We start from the raw sequence: 16,824 nt of genomic DNA on the forward strand, positions 1-16,824 counted from the left end.
ATAGTCAAATATGCAATAATAATGGGGACTGTATTGTTCTTGAAAGAATATATCCACAGCATTACAGATTAATTTTTGCTCTCCTGGATGATTTTATGCTCAGGTCAATTTAATAAATTTGAGCATGTCATCTACTAAATTATGAATCACCAAGAAGACCTACTCACCCAGAAATTGTTGTGTTGTTTCAATAGCAACTTAAAAAAAAAAAAATCATCATCTATAACACTGAGAAGATTAAATTACCTGTTTTTTAATTTCAGCAAGCAATGGAGTGTATCTACCTGCTGGAGCCTCTGCCAAGTGACAGACAAGAGGCTGAGGGGAGTGCAGTTGGGATGCTATCAATTAAGAAAAGGTGGTTCATTAATCTTTACTATCAATGCCTGAATTCTGTTCTGGAATTCTATGGTATGCAGTTGGTTGCTTATATTATAAACCAAGCTAAATTCACCTTGTGGAAGAATAACTTAAGCTTTTCCTGGTTACTTGTGAGTTCATTTACAAATAGCTAATAGCATGTACTGCTATGAGAAAAAAATATTTTGAAAAGTTCTTGTGTTCATTTAGTCAGTCAGTCAGTCAGTCATTCACTCAATAGATAGTTAATTTTGTGCCTGTTATTTGCCAGGAATTCTACACACTGATAATTCAAACTGCATCAAAGAAGAAGCAGACATCATGGAGTTATTTTTAGAAATTGACCTCCATACATGACCCACGGAGGGTCAAACTTTAAAAAAAAAAAAAAAGAAAAAAATGGCTGCTTTCCAGATCCTTAGAAATTGAAAGTTGCAAGCACATGTTTTTGAGAAGCTACAAATCACTTAGCGTTTTAAGAAAAAGCAATGCCATTTAAATCGAGACTGGAATTGAGCTTGTTTTATCATCACAAGACAATCTTTAATTAAATAGAGCTGACAAAGGAAGCTTCCTTCAGGTGAGCATTAAAAAAGAAAAAGTTTATTTGGGAACGCATGGTAATGTCATTAATCACTCCCAATATGGCCAAATTTGATATATATTTGAAGATGCATTTATTAGCTTTAGTAGTAGTAATTAAATTATAAATTAATAAATGATATTAAAAGATAAGATTTGAACAAGTTTTTTTTTGTGGAAATAACACATTCTGAAAAGCCGAGAACTTGTAGAGGGAGTTGTGATTATTTTTCCGTAGAAGAACTAACACCAGCAAACTTCCAGTATTTAAATGGCAACGTTTATCGGTTAAGGTTCAACCAGGAACACACAGCCGATTAGTAACTTAAGTGAAGGGAATTTAACTCAGGGAGTCGGTTTCGCAGGTGGCAGGAAAGTCAAAGAGCCAAGTAAGGAAACAGTGAGGCAACCTAGGAATTACCAAAGGCAAAAAACACCAAAAGGACACAGAGAAAAGGTAGTGCCACCAGAGCCCAGCGGCCAAAGTTATGTGGAGAAAGTTGTTTTCTGGGAAAGCTTCTCTGGAGGGGAAAAAAATAACACAGAAATGCTGCCAAGGCAGAGAAGGAAGAGGAAGGAAATCCTGTGGCTTTTCCTTCTATCTTTCCTCTAACTCTTGGCAGTGCCTGCCATCATCCAAATGCAGGTGGCAGGCAGAAAGGGGAAGCTGGGAAGGCATTCTGCAGGGGGCTGCTCCCCTGTGACACTGGGCATAGCAGGGAAACAACAAGAAGGGATGCCAGTTCAACAGGCCCAGAACCACCATGGTGCCTAGATCTATACTGAGGGATTTGTCAAGGTCAGAAGCTCTCATATTCTCCAACTCTTAGTCACCATGAAATTCAACATCAACCCAAAGCATCAGTTAACTCCTATGTACCTTAAATTCCTTTAGACTTAACATTATCACGGGAAAATTGCAAGACTTCAACTGACTCTTTGTAGCACAGGATTAGAAAACCTTCACATATTATTTTTGAAAAGCAAATTGGGCTTCTTATGTCCAAATATCCATTAGCAGAAGAGGGTAAATTTTAAAGCCATTGTTTTCTCAGGTATCTTTAATAGCATTAAAATTGCTACAGCTGACACATTCTCAACGTCCTGGCACATTCTCCAGTGTTTAGTTCGGTCTTTTTATTTTAAAAATAGGGTCCATGGGTTCCACACTCATTGTTTCTCAGTAGGGAAGAGAAGTCCATTCACAAATATTGTTATCTAAAACTTCGAACATCTTATTACAGAAAGCAAAGCTTAATAGTGAATTGGTCTAACTGTAGGTGACAAAAGTGCCTATATGTTCAAAATGAGTTAAAACATTCAAATTCTTAAAGTTTTACAGCATAAAAATAAATAGCTGTTTTATAAATCCATATAACGCAGTAATAGGGCTTGTGACTACATTTATCCAAGACTACCTACCCCTAAAGGATGCACTAAGGGATATGCATGTGGCGGTTACTTAGGAAAAAAGATTCTCTGGACAAAAATTATCTTTGTTATAGCATTTGATACATGGATAATCACATCTTAAACACCAAGAAAAGGTCCTGGCATTTAGTATTTGTAAGACATATTTAATAATGCACTTTTTTCATTTGTTTGTTTTTACAAAATACCTGTGAAAGAGTGTCAATCATATTTTAGAAAATAGGAGCCAAAAAAAAGAAAGAAAGAAAGAAAGAAAAGAAAAGAAAGGAAGGAAGGAATATACTCAGGAAAGAGAATAGCATAATATCAAATTCCCCTGACCATAAAAGTCACTTAGGAACTTTTTAAAAATACAGATTCCTGAGAGAATAAGGCAAATTGCATTTTTTAAAATTCTTCTTTTTTTTTTTTAAGATTTTATTTATTTATTTATTTGACACAGAGAGAGATCACAAGTTGGCGGAGAGGCAGGCAGAGAGAGAGGAGGAAGGAGGCTCCCTGCCGAGCAGAAAGCCCGCTGTGGGGCTCAATTCCAGGACCGGTGGACCATGACCTGAGTCGAAGGCAGAGGCTTTAACCCACTGAGCCACCCAGGTGCCCTGCAAATTGCACTTTTTAAACCAATACACCAGGCCAGTTTGTCAATGGAAAGAAGAGCTTGGGGTTTGAAGGTGGGTTAACCAGGGTCTGAATCGTAGCTCTGATACTTTCTAGCTGTGCAAACTTGTACAGGTTTCTTCAGTTCTTGGAGCCTTGGTTTTTCATTCTTAATATGGGGCTAACAGTAGTTCCTGTAAATAGAGTTGTCATGGGGCGCTTGGGTGGTTTAGTCGGTTAGGTATCTGACTCTTAATTTCAGCTCAGGTCACGATCTCAGGGTCATGAGATGGAGCCCGGCATCAGGCTCTGCACTGTGTGTGGAACCTGCTTGGGATCCTCTCTCTCTCCTCCCTCTTCTCCCTGAACCCCCACTCACATGCGCCCACACACTCTTTCTCTCTAAAATAATGATGATGATGATGATGATGATGATGATGATGATGATGTTGTGAGGATAAGATGGATATACGGTCTTTAGCAGTAGTATCTGGCAAATGTTATCTGCTACTTAAATGTTATTAATGTTATAATATTAAGGTAGACCTGTGTTTTTTTCTTCTTCTCAATCTGGAAACTTACATTTACGTAATTGACATTTTTCCCAGGAATCTCTACTCCCACCCCTAGCCTCTCGCCTTCTGTCCAATAGGCTTTTAAGCTGTTCTCATTGGTCATATTGTATCTGCAATGCATATGTTGCAGTTAAAATTTGCAGGAGCAGCATTTGCTATAAAATAGTCATGTTCATAATGAAAGACCCTTCCCCCCAGTTGTTAACTAATTAACTGCTCTTTTGCCTTTCTGTAACCGCTTGGCTTTTAGGGTGTGACACTTGTCTCCTGTTTGAACAAGATACCTTCTGCTAATAGCCTAGGCATAGTCACGTAGGCAGGATGCTTCTCTGCTGAGTAATAAGGTCCAACTCCCCCTCCTCACTCCCCCTCCCGCCTTTTTCTTTGCACGTACGCGCGGGGGTCCTCCAAAGCCAATCCGCTAACACCAAGTATGCCTTTTTCAAATGTTCAAATTGTCAGCCAATCAGCTCCGCCCCACCCAAAACTTGTTTGTACCTGTCTATAAAAATCCTGCACCACCCCAGCCTGGTGTGCTCAGCTAGCAGGAGCTGCTGACCACCCGCAGGCGCGCGCTGACCACCCGCAGGCGCCTGCGTAACAATAAAGAACCTCTTGCTGTTTGCATCCTGTGGCAGTGTTGAATTCTTGGGTAAGGGATCCGCAGGTCTTTCAATAACACCTGTAAGGATCGTTTCTTTATCACTCTTCCTTAGCCTTCTGCACCCCCTGGAACTTTATAGCAACATCATGTAGCCTTTGCCAGCATGACTGGCAGGAAATGGGAAGAGCCAGCGCCACCACCGTGTGCAATGTGCCCACAGATATGCGCACTGGCAAAGCCACAGGTGCCACTTCTGGGATCCTGTTTTCCTTCCTAGGAATGTCTGAAGAAATGTGAAGCTTATGGCGAAAGAAATTGGTAAAGGACCCGTGGGCAGTTTGTACTCTAACTTAATCAGTGCGCGTGTCCTCTTGTGACTCTAACTTGACTGTTCATTACAATTACTTGGACAGCTTTTAAAACTCCTGAGGCCCACACCAAAGATTCAATCAGAATCTCTAGGAGATTATCAATTTCCCCTGGTAATTCCAGTGCGTAGAATGGAGTTGAGAATGGGAGTTCTGGGACAGCATCTCTGCTGGGTGTTCCGTCTCCAAGGGCTCTAGCTCTCTCCGGATTCTAGTAACATTGCCTTTTCTTTCCACGTTAGGCCCAGGGGGTGGTTACAGCTTCTACCAGCTCTGAGACTCTGAGCTCAGAGAGTCACTCTCCTTCTTGTGTCAGTTTCCTCAACCTGGCCAATACTTGTTTGCCCCTCTCATCAAATTCTCTTTCTTTAAACTATCTGGGTAAATTATACTTCCTCCCACAATCCTTTGTTAAACTCCTGCTGTCACCTAAGAGAATGGAAAGAGTGAACTGGTGAACTGATAAGCATGAGATAAGCAAATAAACTCAAAACAAAACAAGACAATATATCTAGTTTGGGGCTTTAGAGATGGAGATGCCTGAGGAAAGATTTAAAAAAAAAAACAAAAAGAGCCAGTGACATTCGTTTTACAGAGTGGTGGAGTAGCTGTTGTGGCTTCCAGGTTAACCAGCGGCTGTAAATTCATCTGCAGGCACCAGTCACAGCAGTAGCTTAGGCCTCCAGTCACAGGCCTGGAAGACAGTATCTCAGCGGGGACCCCCACCTGGATTTCGCTGTCCTCTTTTCATGTGAAATGATTGCTTACCTTCCTACTTTGTCCTGCTGTTTTGAGAAGACTTGCTGAAAAGCATCAAAGGGGCCAGTGAGAACTGGAGGGCAGAAGCACAAGTCGCAATTAGGCAAACAGAGACACGGAGAGGTCCCAGATCACAGAGAGCAGGATTCCAACAGGGGAACGTGGATGGAGAGCAGCACTCCTTTCTGCACTCAAGCCTAGAAAAAGTTCTCCCTCTCACCAAGCTTTTTGCTAACCCTCCCACTTTGCTCCGCAAAAAAAAAAAAAAAAAAAAAAAAAAAAGATGAAGAGTGAAGATAAGGAAACAATTGTTCCAGGGTCTATGTGGCTTATTAAAAAATAAATAAATAAAAGCACTGTAGTCTCTTGCATAAATTCTTTTGCATGATTTTTTTACCCTTTCCTCCTAGAAGTTAAAAGCACTTATGACAGCAGGTATCGCGTCTGACAAGGATTGAAGAGATGTCCTTTCCAATTTATCTGAGGGTACGTTCAGAAATGGGCCCGCAATCTGTACAATTTTGGAGGCAATCAGCCAATATATTAGATTTTTTAGGTTCTATCACGTGTTCTCCCTACTGCAATGGTTTTTTTCAGGAACCTTACATAGTTTTAATGTTTGCTGTTCAACAATCTGAAAGATAGATTTCTATATCTATATCTATCTACATATATATCTATGTGTGCATTTATGCAACATACATTTTAGTATATGGTCTGCAGAACTATTGCTCTGGTTTGTCTCTGACCTGCTGGCTGACATTGGACAAGCTGTATATCTTTATCTATAAAATGAGAATGCTGAAGAGTCACCTCTAAAGCCTTCTTTCTTAATTTAATATTTTACCTTTTTTTTTTTTTCTATTTAGTATTTTAGGAAACTGAGAATGACTTTTATTGTAAACCCCAGTCTACCATCAAGATGTAATGTAGGGGCGCCTGGCTGGCTCAGTGGATTAAGCCGCTGCCTTCCGCTTGGGTCATGATCTCAGTGTCCTGGGACCGAGCCCTGCATTGGGCTCTCTGCTCATCAGGGAGCCTGCTTCCCCTTCTCGCTCTGCCTGACCCTCTGCCTACTTGTGATCTCTCTCTCTGTCAAACAAATAAATAAATTCTTTAAAAAAAAAATGTAATGTAGATCAGCACCATAGATAATATTTAGAGAGCTAACAAATAAGTAAGTTGAGATTATGCACTGGAAAAATAGTAGACACTGGCATTTTCCAAATGGAATCATAAATGAAAGAAAAATTGTAGGCCACAAAAAAATATCATGAGAAATAAAACTATCCAAGATTTAGGGAAAAAAAAATCGAAAAAGGCCACTCCAACGGGTTAACAGTTGCCCTAAAAGATAAAATTAATTCAAGTATTTACTGCATTTATCTTCTGGAATATTCACTTAGATGACTATTCCATAATTTGGATCCAGATTGCAGTTTTCTTCCCTTTTTCTTTTTTTTTCCCCCCCTACCACAGAGTGTTGAAACTTTGGCAACATCTCAAGGTCCTCATCCAAGGTGGTAGTCAGGGAAAATTCTCCTAAATTTCCCAAGAAATTCTGCTGGCCAAGGCCCAATAGGTCATAGTCACCTTGTCCCACCCTTGGTCAGAACTTCACTCAGATCCCTGCTCTGGCTTAACCACATATCCCAGCTGTACCCTTTGGGCATACCCATCACCTTGTTGCATGTGCCCAATCTCTACGTAACCCATAAAAGTAACAAAAATGTATCAAGTAACTCTCTTTCTAACAAATACCCTCCAAGTGAGGCTAGTATATAAAACATTTCCCTATTGATTAAATAACTTCACAGAGGCACTGATTGTTACTGATTAATATTTAAATTTTATTGACCTTCTGTGAAAATTCCTTGAAATTAGTATTTAATTGTCTAACTGCTTCCTTTTCTCTAAATCAAAACTTTCACTTTACACATTAATTACCTATTAACTTTGTGGCTTTTAATTCAGAGTTTTCTAAATGAGGACTATTTATAACTTGTGGTATTACATCTGAGCTTGTGTGTGCTAAGGCAGTATTTCATTGCCATACCTCAATACATATTCCACTATAGAAATTTCCTGATACATTGCCAAAAATAAACAAACAACAACAAACATGCATTAGGAGTTGATGGGCACCAGTGTTGGGTTGCTTTAAAACGAAGAGATTAGGGCGCCTGGGTGGCTCAGTGGGTTAAAGCCTCTGCCTTCAGCTCAGGTCATGATCCCGGGTCCTGGGATCAAGTCCCGCATCAGGCTCTCTGCTAGGCAGGGAGCCTGCTTCCTCCTGTCTCTCTCTCTCTCTCTCTCTGCCTGCCTCTCTGCCTACTTGTGATCTCTCTCTGTCAAATAAATAAAATCTTAAAAAAAAAGAGAGAAAAAACAAAATAAAACAAAATTTTTAAAAAATGAAGAGATTATGCTGAGTGAAATAAGTCAAGCAGAGAGAGTCAATTATCATATGGTTTCACTTATTTGTGGAGCATAACAAATAACATGGAGGACATGGGGAGATGGAGAAGAGAAGGGAGTTGGGGGAAATTGGAAGGGGAGGTGAACCATGAGAGACTATGGACTCTGAAAGACAATCTGAGGGTTTTGAAGGGGTGGGGGGTGGGAGGTTGGGGGAGCCAGGTGGTGGGTATTAAGGAGGGCACCGATTGCATGGAGCACTGGGTGTGGTGCAAAAACAATGAATACTGTTAGGCTGAAAAGAAATTAAAAATAAATAAATAAATAATAAAATGAAGATCATATCCCTGTATACATCAATCCAATTCCAACAGGCAACTACTGAGCTTCACCCTGCTCAGCTCTGTTAGATGAGCCTGTGAGGGCTGGAAGGAGCTTTCGAGGAAGTTTCATGAGGGACAGGTTATATAAATATGAGCATTTTAGTCAAGAGAGTGCACGTGCAGAATTTGGAATCAGGAATGAAACTAGCTCATGTGGTGGAGGACAGTGAGAAAACCAGCCTTACAGAATAAAGACATGGACCTATTATTGGTGAGAAAAATGTCATAATGAGCATAGATGCCCACCTGAGTGAACCCTGAGAGAAGTAATGAGATCTGGAGAACACTCTCTGCAGGAGAAATCTGTCTACATTTTGTTCATGCTGAACCAGAGAGGGTGAGACTCTGAAATTAATATTTTATCAATTGGCTTTACAGGGAAAACCAAGCTGAGATAAAGCATAGGACACTACACAATGTAAAGAGATAAAACCGAGATAATGGAAATAATATAAAAACACCACAGTTGCGAGGTCATGTTATTTAAATATCATTACTGGTACAGTTATGGTGGGTGATGGTGACGGTAACTGTCCCAAGTCAGTTGTTTTCATTCGCTGCCTGGGACCTTATTCTTCAAGTGTGGTCCTCAGACAACAGTCTGGACATCACCAGAAGCTTATTAGATGCAGAATCTCAGGCTTTGCCCCAGACCTACTGAATCAGATCCTGTATTTTTACAAAATCACTGGGTTATTCATGTCCATATTAAAGGTTGAGAAGCACCGGTTTAATGGAGCCAGAAATCAAATTTGGGAAAAATAGCTTGTCAATCTAAATTGCTATTTAACAAGTGGAGTGCCTAGTTTTTCCACACTTCCATTTTATGATTTTAATAAAATAGAAAGATATAAAACAACCCAATTTTGACTGTAGGTACAAATGCAACAGGACACGTTTTGTGTATTGAGAATTCTACCTAAAAGTATAGACAGCTTTCACAACTGTGTTTCTCTCCTCTTCCCCCTTTTGTGAATGCTGGCTTCTGTTTTACTAAACCTTTATCCAAGTCAACTGTAGGTGTATCTTACAATGTCTAGACTTTCTGCCAAATCTTACCCAGTCAAATCAGATAATTAAGCTCTATTGAATCTTGTGCATATTTATTTTAATTAAATTCTATTTAACTGCCACCAGACAGCCTTACTAGGGAAAAATCCAAATTAAATTTGATCAAAGGCGACTTGATTAGGTTGCTGGATTTGTGTACATAGAGGGGGTAAGAGGCATTGAAAAGGAGGGAAGCCTAAGCATCTTTAATGAAACTAAGTATGTTTAATGCAATAAAACAGATCTTGGTAAATTTAACAGAAAACCATATAAAGCACAATGAGATCTTTATACCTATTATGGAATCTTTCTTAAATAACAAATTCCAATTTAAGGGTTGGAAATAACATTTGAAAATGTTAAAGATGCTCTGTACAAGGCTTTTACTTGGACATACTATATTTTTTATTTATATAATATCTGTAAAGATTACTTAAAATTTTAGATAACCACAGCTAATCTAGTCAGCAGACTAGAAAGGACATACCATAAAAGATAACATCTTAAAAAATGTTTTCATGTTCTTACAGAGGAATTTAGCCTCCTTTCAAGCTAACAAGGATAAATTAAAGCTTGTAATAGATACAAAGATATTAACATAGTAGACTTACAATAAGCCACTATATGCCACTCAACTCAAGAGACAAAATTTGAGTTGTGCCTTATTTAGAAATCTTGTTTAAGATCAATAAAAATCTGAATTCTTCCTCAACTGACTCATTGCATCTAAATACGAAGGGTTATAGTGTTTCATTGGATAATTGAATATAATGCTATTTGGAAAGATTCTGTGAAAATTTTTATGCTATTAGATCCAAGAGGAATTTACCATGAAACAATGGAGTTATGCTTCAAGAGCCTTATTTGCACAACCCCTGATAAGGCATTGGTTGGGGTCTTAGGAATGTGTTCACATGGTCATATATGTATTTTTTTTAATTTTTTATTTTTTATAAACATATATTTTTATCCCCAGGGGTACAGGTCTGTGAATCACCAGGTTTACACACTTCACAGCACTCACCAAAGCACATACCCTCCCCAATGTCCATAATCCCACCCCCTTCTCCCAAACCCCCTCCCCCCAGCAACCCTCAGTTTGTTTTGTGAGATTAAGAGTCACTTATGGTTTGTCTCGCTCCCAATCCCATCTTGTTTCATTTATTCTTCTCGTACCCACTTAAGCCCCCATGTTGCATCACCACTTCCTCATATCAGGGAGATCATATGATAGTTGTCTTTCTCTGCTTGACTTATTTCACTAAGCATGATACGCTCTAGTTCTATCCATGTTGTCGCAAATGGCAAGATTTCATTTCTTTTGATGGCTGCATAGTATTCCATTGTGTATATATACCACATCTTCTTGATCCATTCATCTGTTGATGGCTATCTAGGTTCTTTCCATAGTTTGGCTATTGTGGACACTGCTGCTATAAACATTCGGGCGCACGTGCCCCTTCGGATCACTACGTTTGTATCTTTAGGGTAAATACCCAATAGTGCAATTGCTGGGTCATAGGGCAGTTCTATTTTCAACATTTTGAGGAACCTCCATGCTGTTTTCCAGAGTGGCTGCACCAGCTTGCATTCCCACCAACAGTGTAGGAGGGTTCCCCTTTCTCCGCATCCTTGCCAGCATTTCCTGACTTGTTGATTTTAGCCATTCTGACTGGTGTGAGGTGATATCTCATTGTGGTTTTGATTTGTATTTCTCTGATGCCGAGTGATATGGAGCACTTTTTCATGTGTCTGTTGGCCATCTGGATGTCTTCTTTGCAGAAATGTCTGTTCATGTCCTCTGCCCATTTCTTGATTGGATTATTTGTTCTTTGGGTGTTGAGTTTGCTAAGTTCTTTATAGATTTTGGACACTAGTCCTTTATCTGATATGTCCTTTGCAAATATCTTCTCCCATTCTGTCAGTTGTCTTTTGATTTTATTAACTGTTTCCTTTGCTGTGCAAAAGCTTTTGATCTTGATGAAATCCCAATAGTTCATTTTTGCCCTTGCTTCCCTTGCCTTTGGCGATGTTCCTAGGAAGATGTTGCTGCGGCTGAGGTCGAAGAGGTTGCTGCATGTGTTCTCCTCAAGGATTTTGATGGATTCCTTTCGAATTTACCCTGAAACAATGGAGTTATGCTTCAAGAGCCTTATTTGCACGACCCCTGATAAGGCCTTGGATGGGGTCTTAGGAATGTGTTCACATGGTCATATATGTATATTTTTTAATTAGCAAAAATGAGAAACATTGAAGGTAAGAAGGTAGATAATGAGGATAGTCAGTTTCAAAGGAATTTAAGATTAGTCCCTGCACAAAACAATTTGAAATGCCCTAAAATCTTGCAGCTATCTATAAAACAGGCCTGAAGATGTTTTCCCAAGTTTGACCACAATTCTAACAATGTGCATAACATTATCAATGAAGAGTTAAAGTGGAGTTTAAATTCCATCAACTTAGAATGAATTTAAATAACAATTCTATATGGATTTTATATTTGTAAGTTTTCTTTCTCTCAAAGAGTCCTTACCCCAGATGTTGTGTAAGTTTCAGTCCCCACAACTCCTGGATTTATCCCTGCATTAGATCTGTTGCATTGAGAAAGTATCAGCCCAAACTGTGGCATAGTAATTAAACTTAAGATGTTTTAAAATAAAAGTAGGTAGCCAATCCAGCCACATATAGTAAGACATTCCATTGTTAAGTCCAGGTCTACCAATATTCAGTAAATCACAGATTAAGGGCAATAATGCAGCGATATTAACTATTATCATAGGCTATATAATTAACAAGTCTCCCAGATCTCCATTTTTTTTTTTTTTAATAAACCAGATTCAAGAACTGGTATTCAGTAGCAACCCGTTATTGCCTTTCTCACAGCAATTTCTAATTTTTCTAATTATGGAAGAGGCTGTTCTTTTATGTAAAGGGTAATCCTACTTATCAGACCACAGTTTTCTCCTAGTGAAGACAGATTTCCTGAAAAGCCATCTACATTCTCTGATTGGTGCCTCCCTGCACTCAAAGACAAAAGTCAGGGTGATGACGAGGGTTAAAATGTCCTTCTGGGGTCATGGAGTAGATTAAAACCAAATGCCCTGCAGAAGTATTAAGCCCCTAATTCTGACCTCATTACTCCAGAATTCCAACCAAATGAACAAACTGCCCACCTGGCTCAAGAAACACAACTGAAATGCACTCTAAGGGCTAAGTAAGTAAGGTCCACTCAAATTGTAGTTATGCTTCATCGTTCCTTTTACATTCTTCTCATTACTTATTAAGTTTTGTCATTTCTCCCACTTCTCTCTCTCTCTCTCTCTCTCTCATACACACACACACACACACACACACACACACACACACACACACACAAGATCATTTGTCTGTCTTGCTCCTTAGAGATGTCTAATGAAATGCTATAAGCACATACTTGGCCACCATCATAGTGCTTTCAAAAACTCCCTTCTCAGATGCTCTCCTCATGCAAGCCATGGAAATTCCATGAATAGATCATACTCATTTCTGAAGGCATTTAGTGATTAGAAGGAGAAGGAGGAAGAGGAGAAGGGAGGGAGGGAGAGAAGGAAGGAAGAAAGAGGAAAAGGAAAGGAAAAGGAAAAGAAAGAAGTATTGATGGAAAACTGAAACCAAAATGTGACCTAAGACACGGGTCACAACAGCATATAATTACTTGCCTTTCCATTTCTCTTTATTGCTTTCCTTCATGGTTCCCCACCTCCTTGCTCTGACTCTATAGAGCTCTGTCTTTGGTCTCCAAACTCCACCCTATTTTTAAAATGTCTATGAAAAAATCACAATTTAGACAGGCAGATGCTTCTCACTAAGCCAGAAAAGCACTTCCAGTCAACTAGGCCAGAGCTTGAAAGGCATCCAAGTACCCAATTTTTTTCCACCCCAGATTTTGTTCACTAACAAAAAAACAGTTTTACCTGCCTTCTCCAACCCCATTTCCTCTGGCCAAATTCAGGCCAAAATTTCTTACCCAGAAGAATTGTTTTATATCCCTGGTCTCTCTGCCCAACCTACACACACACACACACACACACACACACACACACACACACACCTCTTAGAATAACCTCTATAAAAAGACTAATAAGTCAGGTTCCTTCCTTCTTAAAACACTACAGTAGCTCCACATTATCCATAGAATAAAATCCAGGAATCTGACACAACATGTCCTTCCCTGACCAGGCCCTTGCTCCTTCTCCAGCCACATTTCACCATTCACAGTACTCTGACATTAGTCTTATCCTCATATGGTTAAAACCACACTTGCTGGTTCATACTTGGAAGTCTTTTCTTGGGTTTTTCCACAGCTGCTTAGATAAGTCAGACCTATCTTTTAAGACTCCATCCAATTGTCACCTTCTCCAGAAGCCTCTGAAATGCCCCAAGTTGTATTAGATGCCTATCATCTTTACTCTCATAACCCATCAACCACTCCTCTGCTGTACTAACATTCATCAGATTACAATCAAATGTTACTTGGGTTTCTTGTTTCTCCAAGAAGATTGTGTTTCTTGAAAGCAGGGACTTCTTTTAACCATCTTATAGACCTTTGAGCCAAAGCAAGGCTTATACAGAGTACTTCAGGATAATTTTGCTGAATTTAACAGTACAGAATTAAACTTGACCTGTGTAAGGACATGGGTGCCTTCCCAACCTAGAGCATTTAAAATGCTAAGCAATGAAATCAAATTTCTGCCAAAATTTTCTCTCCAGGTGGACATATGATTTCCCATCACTCCCCTAGTTTTAAGTTCCAATCAGGCTGACACATGGGAGCTCAAGGGTCTTGTGATATGGTACTTCAATGAGACCTCAGGTTGGCATCCACAGAATGTGAAGCCTGCCACAGAACCATGTCAGGGCACGTTCCCATATCAAATGTTACTATAGGTTCTCCAAGCTGAGGATGCTATCTGGGAATACAAATGTATAAAGTTGACAAAGCCACATGGCCTCCTTCCATCCCTTATCAAATTCTTGGAAGAGTGATCTACTTTCATGTCTCTTTTCTCACCTTTTATTCCCTCCTCTACACAATGTGATTTTTTTGTCCCTCCTCTATACCTCAGCCCTACTCTAATTAAGTTGTTCTAGAAACAGTTGTTGTTGTAGAAACAGTTATCACTGAGCCCAAAATCAAAGTGGCTACTGGGGTCTTTTTAGCTCCACATATTTCTTTCTCTCTGAAGCTGACTACGTACTTTATTTATGCTTATCGAATAACATTTACCACAGTTTACCTTTTAACTTTGTCATCTTTTTACCCATGACCCTCAAGCCATCTTAGTTAAGGACAATCATTTTCTTTACATTCATCTTAATACCCTATACCTCCTAGCACAACCTTACTTTTCACATATGAACCATGAAAAAATGTCTGTTGACTCAAATTAACCCTAGAACAGTTGATCCAAAGATATAATTTTATACCTCCATGGAAACAACCTACCAACTCTCAACTTTAATCTGTAAATGGGATGAGGGGAGATTAAACAGACTTTGGTAAAATTCCCTTAAGTTCTTGAAACTATCCTTATATTCCATGGTAATTGTTCTGTGCTAGGGACCTAAGTTCATTAGCAACTAAAGTAATCACATCTTTCCAGGAGCTAAAAGCTCAAAAAAAACGGTAAAACCCTTATATGGTGTCCAACCTCCAGCTTGGATGGCTCTCCGGGGGGAATGGGAATGGAATCAAAATGTCCAAGAAGTTCCAAAACTAAGGAAGTTACGGCCATAAATTTCTATAGGAAAAAAAAAAAAAAAGCTATTCTTTTTTTAACTCTTACTCAGAATGACAACTTAGTTCTTCATCATTTCTGTTGCTCTCATAGATACAGTTACTTCACTTCCTTTCCTAGCAGAAAGCTTTTTTTTTTTTTAACTAATGTGAGACCTTGTTTCCCAATAGCATAGAGGCACTGCATGTCATAACAGTCTTCCACTCAAGGTTTGACTATCACTGCTATGAAAATGATAGAAATTGCAAAATCTGGGCTAAACTCTTTTCCTCTTCCCCACTATTCCTCCCTCTCTAAAACATTATTTTCTTTCTATGAATCATCATTGTTTTCTCATCTCTTCCTATGTTGAGGTCCCATATCTAGTAACATCTTCACATTTTAATACCTACCAGTCCAATGTCTTCCATCCTAAAATACTTCTATATGTATATAGATCTAATTCTAACTAAGACATACTATGCTATATGTAGTAATTTCTTCAGTATCTTAAATTACTTAAATGATTTCAGTATCTTAATTACTTAAAGTACTTAGAGATTCTAGCTGCATCTAAGAGCAAACTTTTCTAAAACTCATCCATCAGCTTGAGGGGTCCTGGATAATCTTATCTCTCCTTAATCATGAAGGGGACTAATTAGCTCCTAAAATGGCATTAGGATGCCTATAAGATACTCTACTTACATCCCTGACACAACAGTGGCCAATAAAACTCAAATATTTAATGTTGGCTGAATCTTTTTCACCTAGAGGAAGTCGATTTGTATATTCTTCCCCTTGAGTGAAAAGCATGAAGTTCTAAAATTCTGAGAGTGAATGCGTAAATTGGACCTGCACCAGCCCAACTGATTTGCATATTACCATTCCAAACTCTATTTGCATATCTCCAAGAATATTCGTTAGAATGTTTCATACTTTATTAGGCTTGAGTTTAGAATTGTCATAGAGCTTCAAGTCATCTACATAATAGAGGCATAAGATGTCCATCTACCCAACTTTGGGTTCCTTTGTTTTCTCACATAACAAATTGCAAACAGGGGGTGACTGGGTGGCTCAGTGGGTTAAAGCTTCTGCTTTTGGCCCGGGTCGTGATCTCAGGGTCCTTGAATAGAGCCCTGCATCAGGCTTTCTGCTCAGCGGGGAGCCTGCTTCCTTCTCTCTCTCTGCCTGTTTCTCTGCCTACTTGTGATCTCTATCTGTCAAATAAATAAATTTAAAAAAAAAGAAGGAAAGAAAGAAAAGAAAAAGAAAAAAAATTGCAAACAGAATTGCAATGTCCATGGTGACTACAAATACTCTGCACTTTTAAACCATGGCTGTAAGAAATCTAAATTTTGAGAATCCAACATAGAAGCATACCTAATCTTTGGTAGATTTGGGGTTAGGATTTTTAAGTGATAGGTCACTTCAGGAATAAGAGAAATTTCCTTTTCTTCGATTTTTTTTGCATCAGATATGCTATGATGAAACACAAATGCCAGAGTAGGGGCCAGTAGCTTATTTTTATTGGTAATGGGACTTCTAGCTACTACATCTCCTCTTGCTTTCAGATGAGAGAGTTACTACCTGTCAAGAGAGCTTGAGCAAGAACATCAAATAATGCCTGATGTGGGCCTACACTTTGCTTGCCACTGCTGCAAGACAGCCCCAGCACACCAAAGTTAGAGTTGCAATGACAACACATCTTCAATTTGAAGATGCCAATTTATTCATTAGAAAATATTTTCATACTCAAGTGGTTAAAACACGGTAAGTTCAGGAGACATACTTGAATATAGTTGGAGGGATGAAATGTAGATGGCAAGAATGGTTAATTGGTAAGGAATAGTCAGGAAGAGGCTGAATCCTGGTAAAAAGGGCATTAGGAAAATTTAAGAGAATACTGTAATTCATCTACTCAAAAATGCCAATATCATCACATCT

At 39.0% G+C, this 16,824-nt stretch overlaps 2 protein-coding genes across 7 annotated transcripts in view; one reads left to right on the forward strand and one right to left on the reverse strand.

The window, feature by feature from the left end:
- MACROD2 (mono-ADP ribosylhydrolase 2) overlaps window positions 1–16,824 on the reverse strand; it is a 1,944,634-nt gene that overhangs the window by 1,080,482 nt on the left and 847,328 nt on the right. Inside the window, exon 6 of one of the 6 annotated variants that reach the window (XM_082743706.1) lies at window positions 11,229–11,249. The exons of the other annotated variants lie outside the window; for them this stretch is intronic. Coding sequence (XP_082599832.1) covers window positions 11,245–11,249 — 5 coding nt within the window. The 3' untranslated portion in view covers window positions 11,229–11,244. Of the gene's footprint in view, window positions 1–11,228; window positions 11,250–16,824 lie in introns of those variants that run through there. 6 annotated transcript variants of the gene reach the window in all.
- Window positions 1–16,824, forward strand: part of LOC309871040 (uncharacterized protein) — a 243,437-nt gene that overhangs the window by 219,942 nt on the left and 6,671 nt on the right. The gene's annotated exons all lie outside the window — the stretch shown is intronic.

The sequence above is a fragment of the Mustela nivalis genome, assembly GCF_964662115.1.
Source record: "Mustela nivalis genome assembly, chromosome: 8".
NCBI lineage: Eukaryota > Metazoa > Chordata > Mammalia > Carnivora > Mustelidae > Mustela > Mustela nivalis.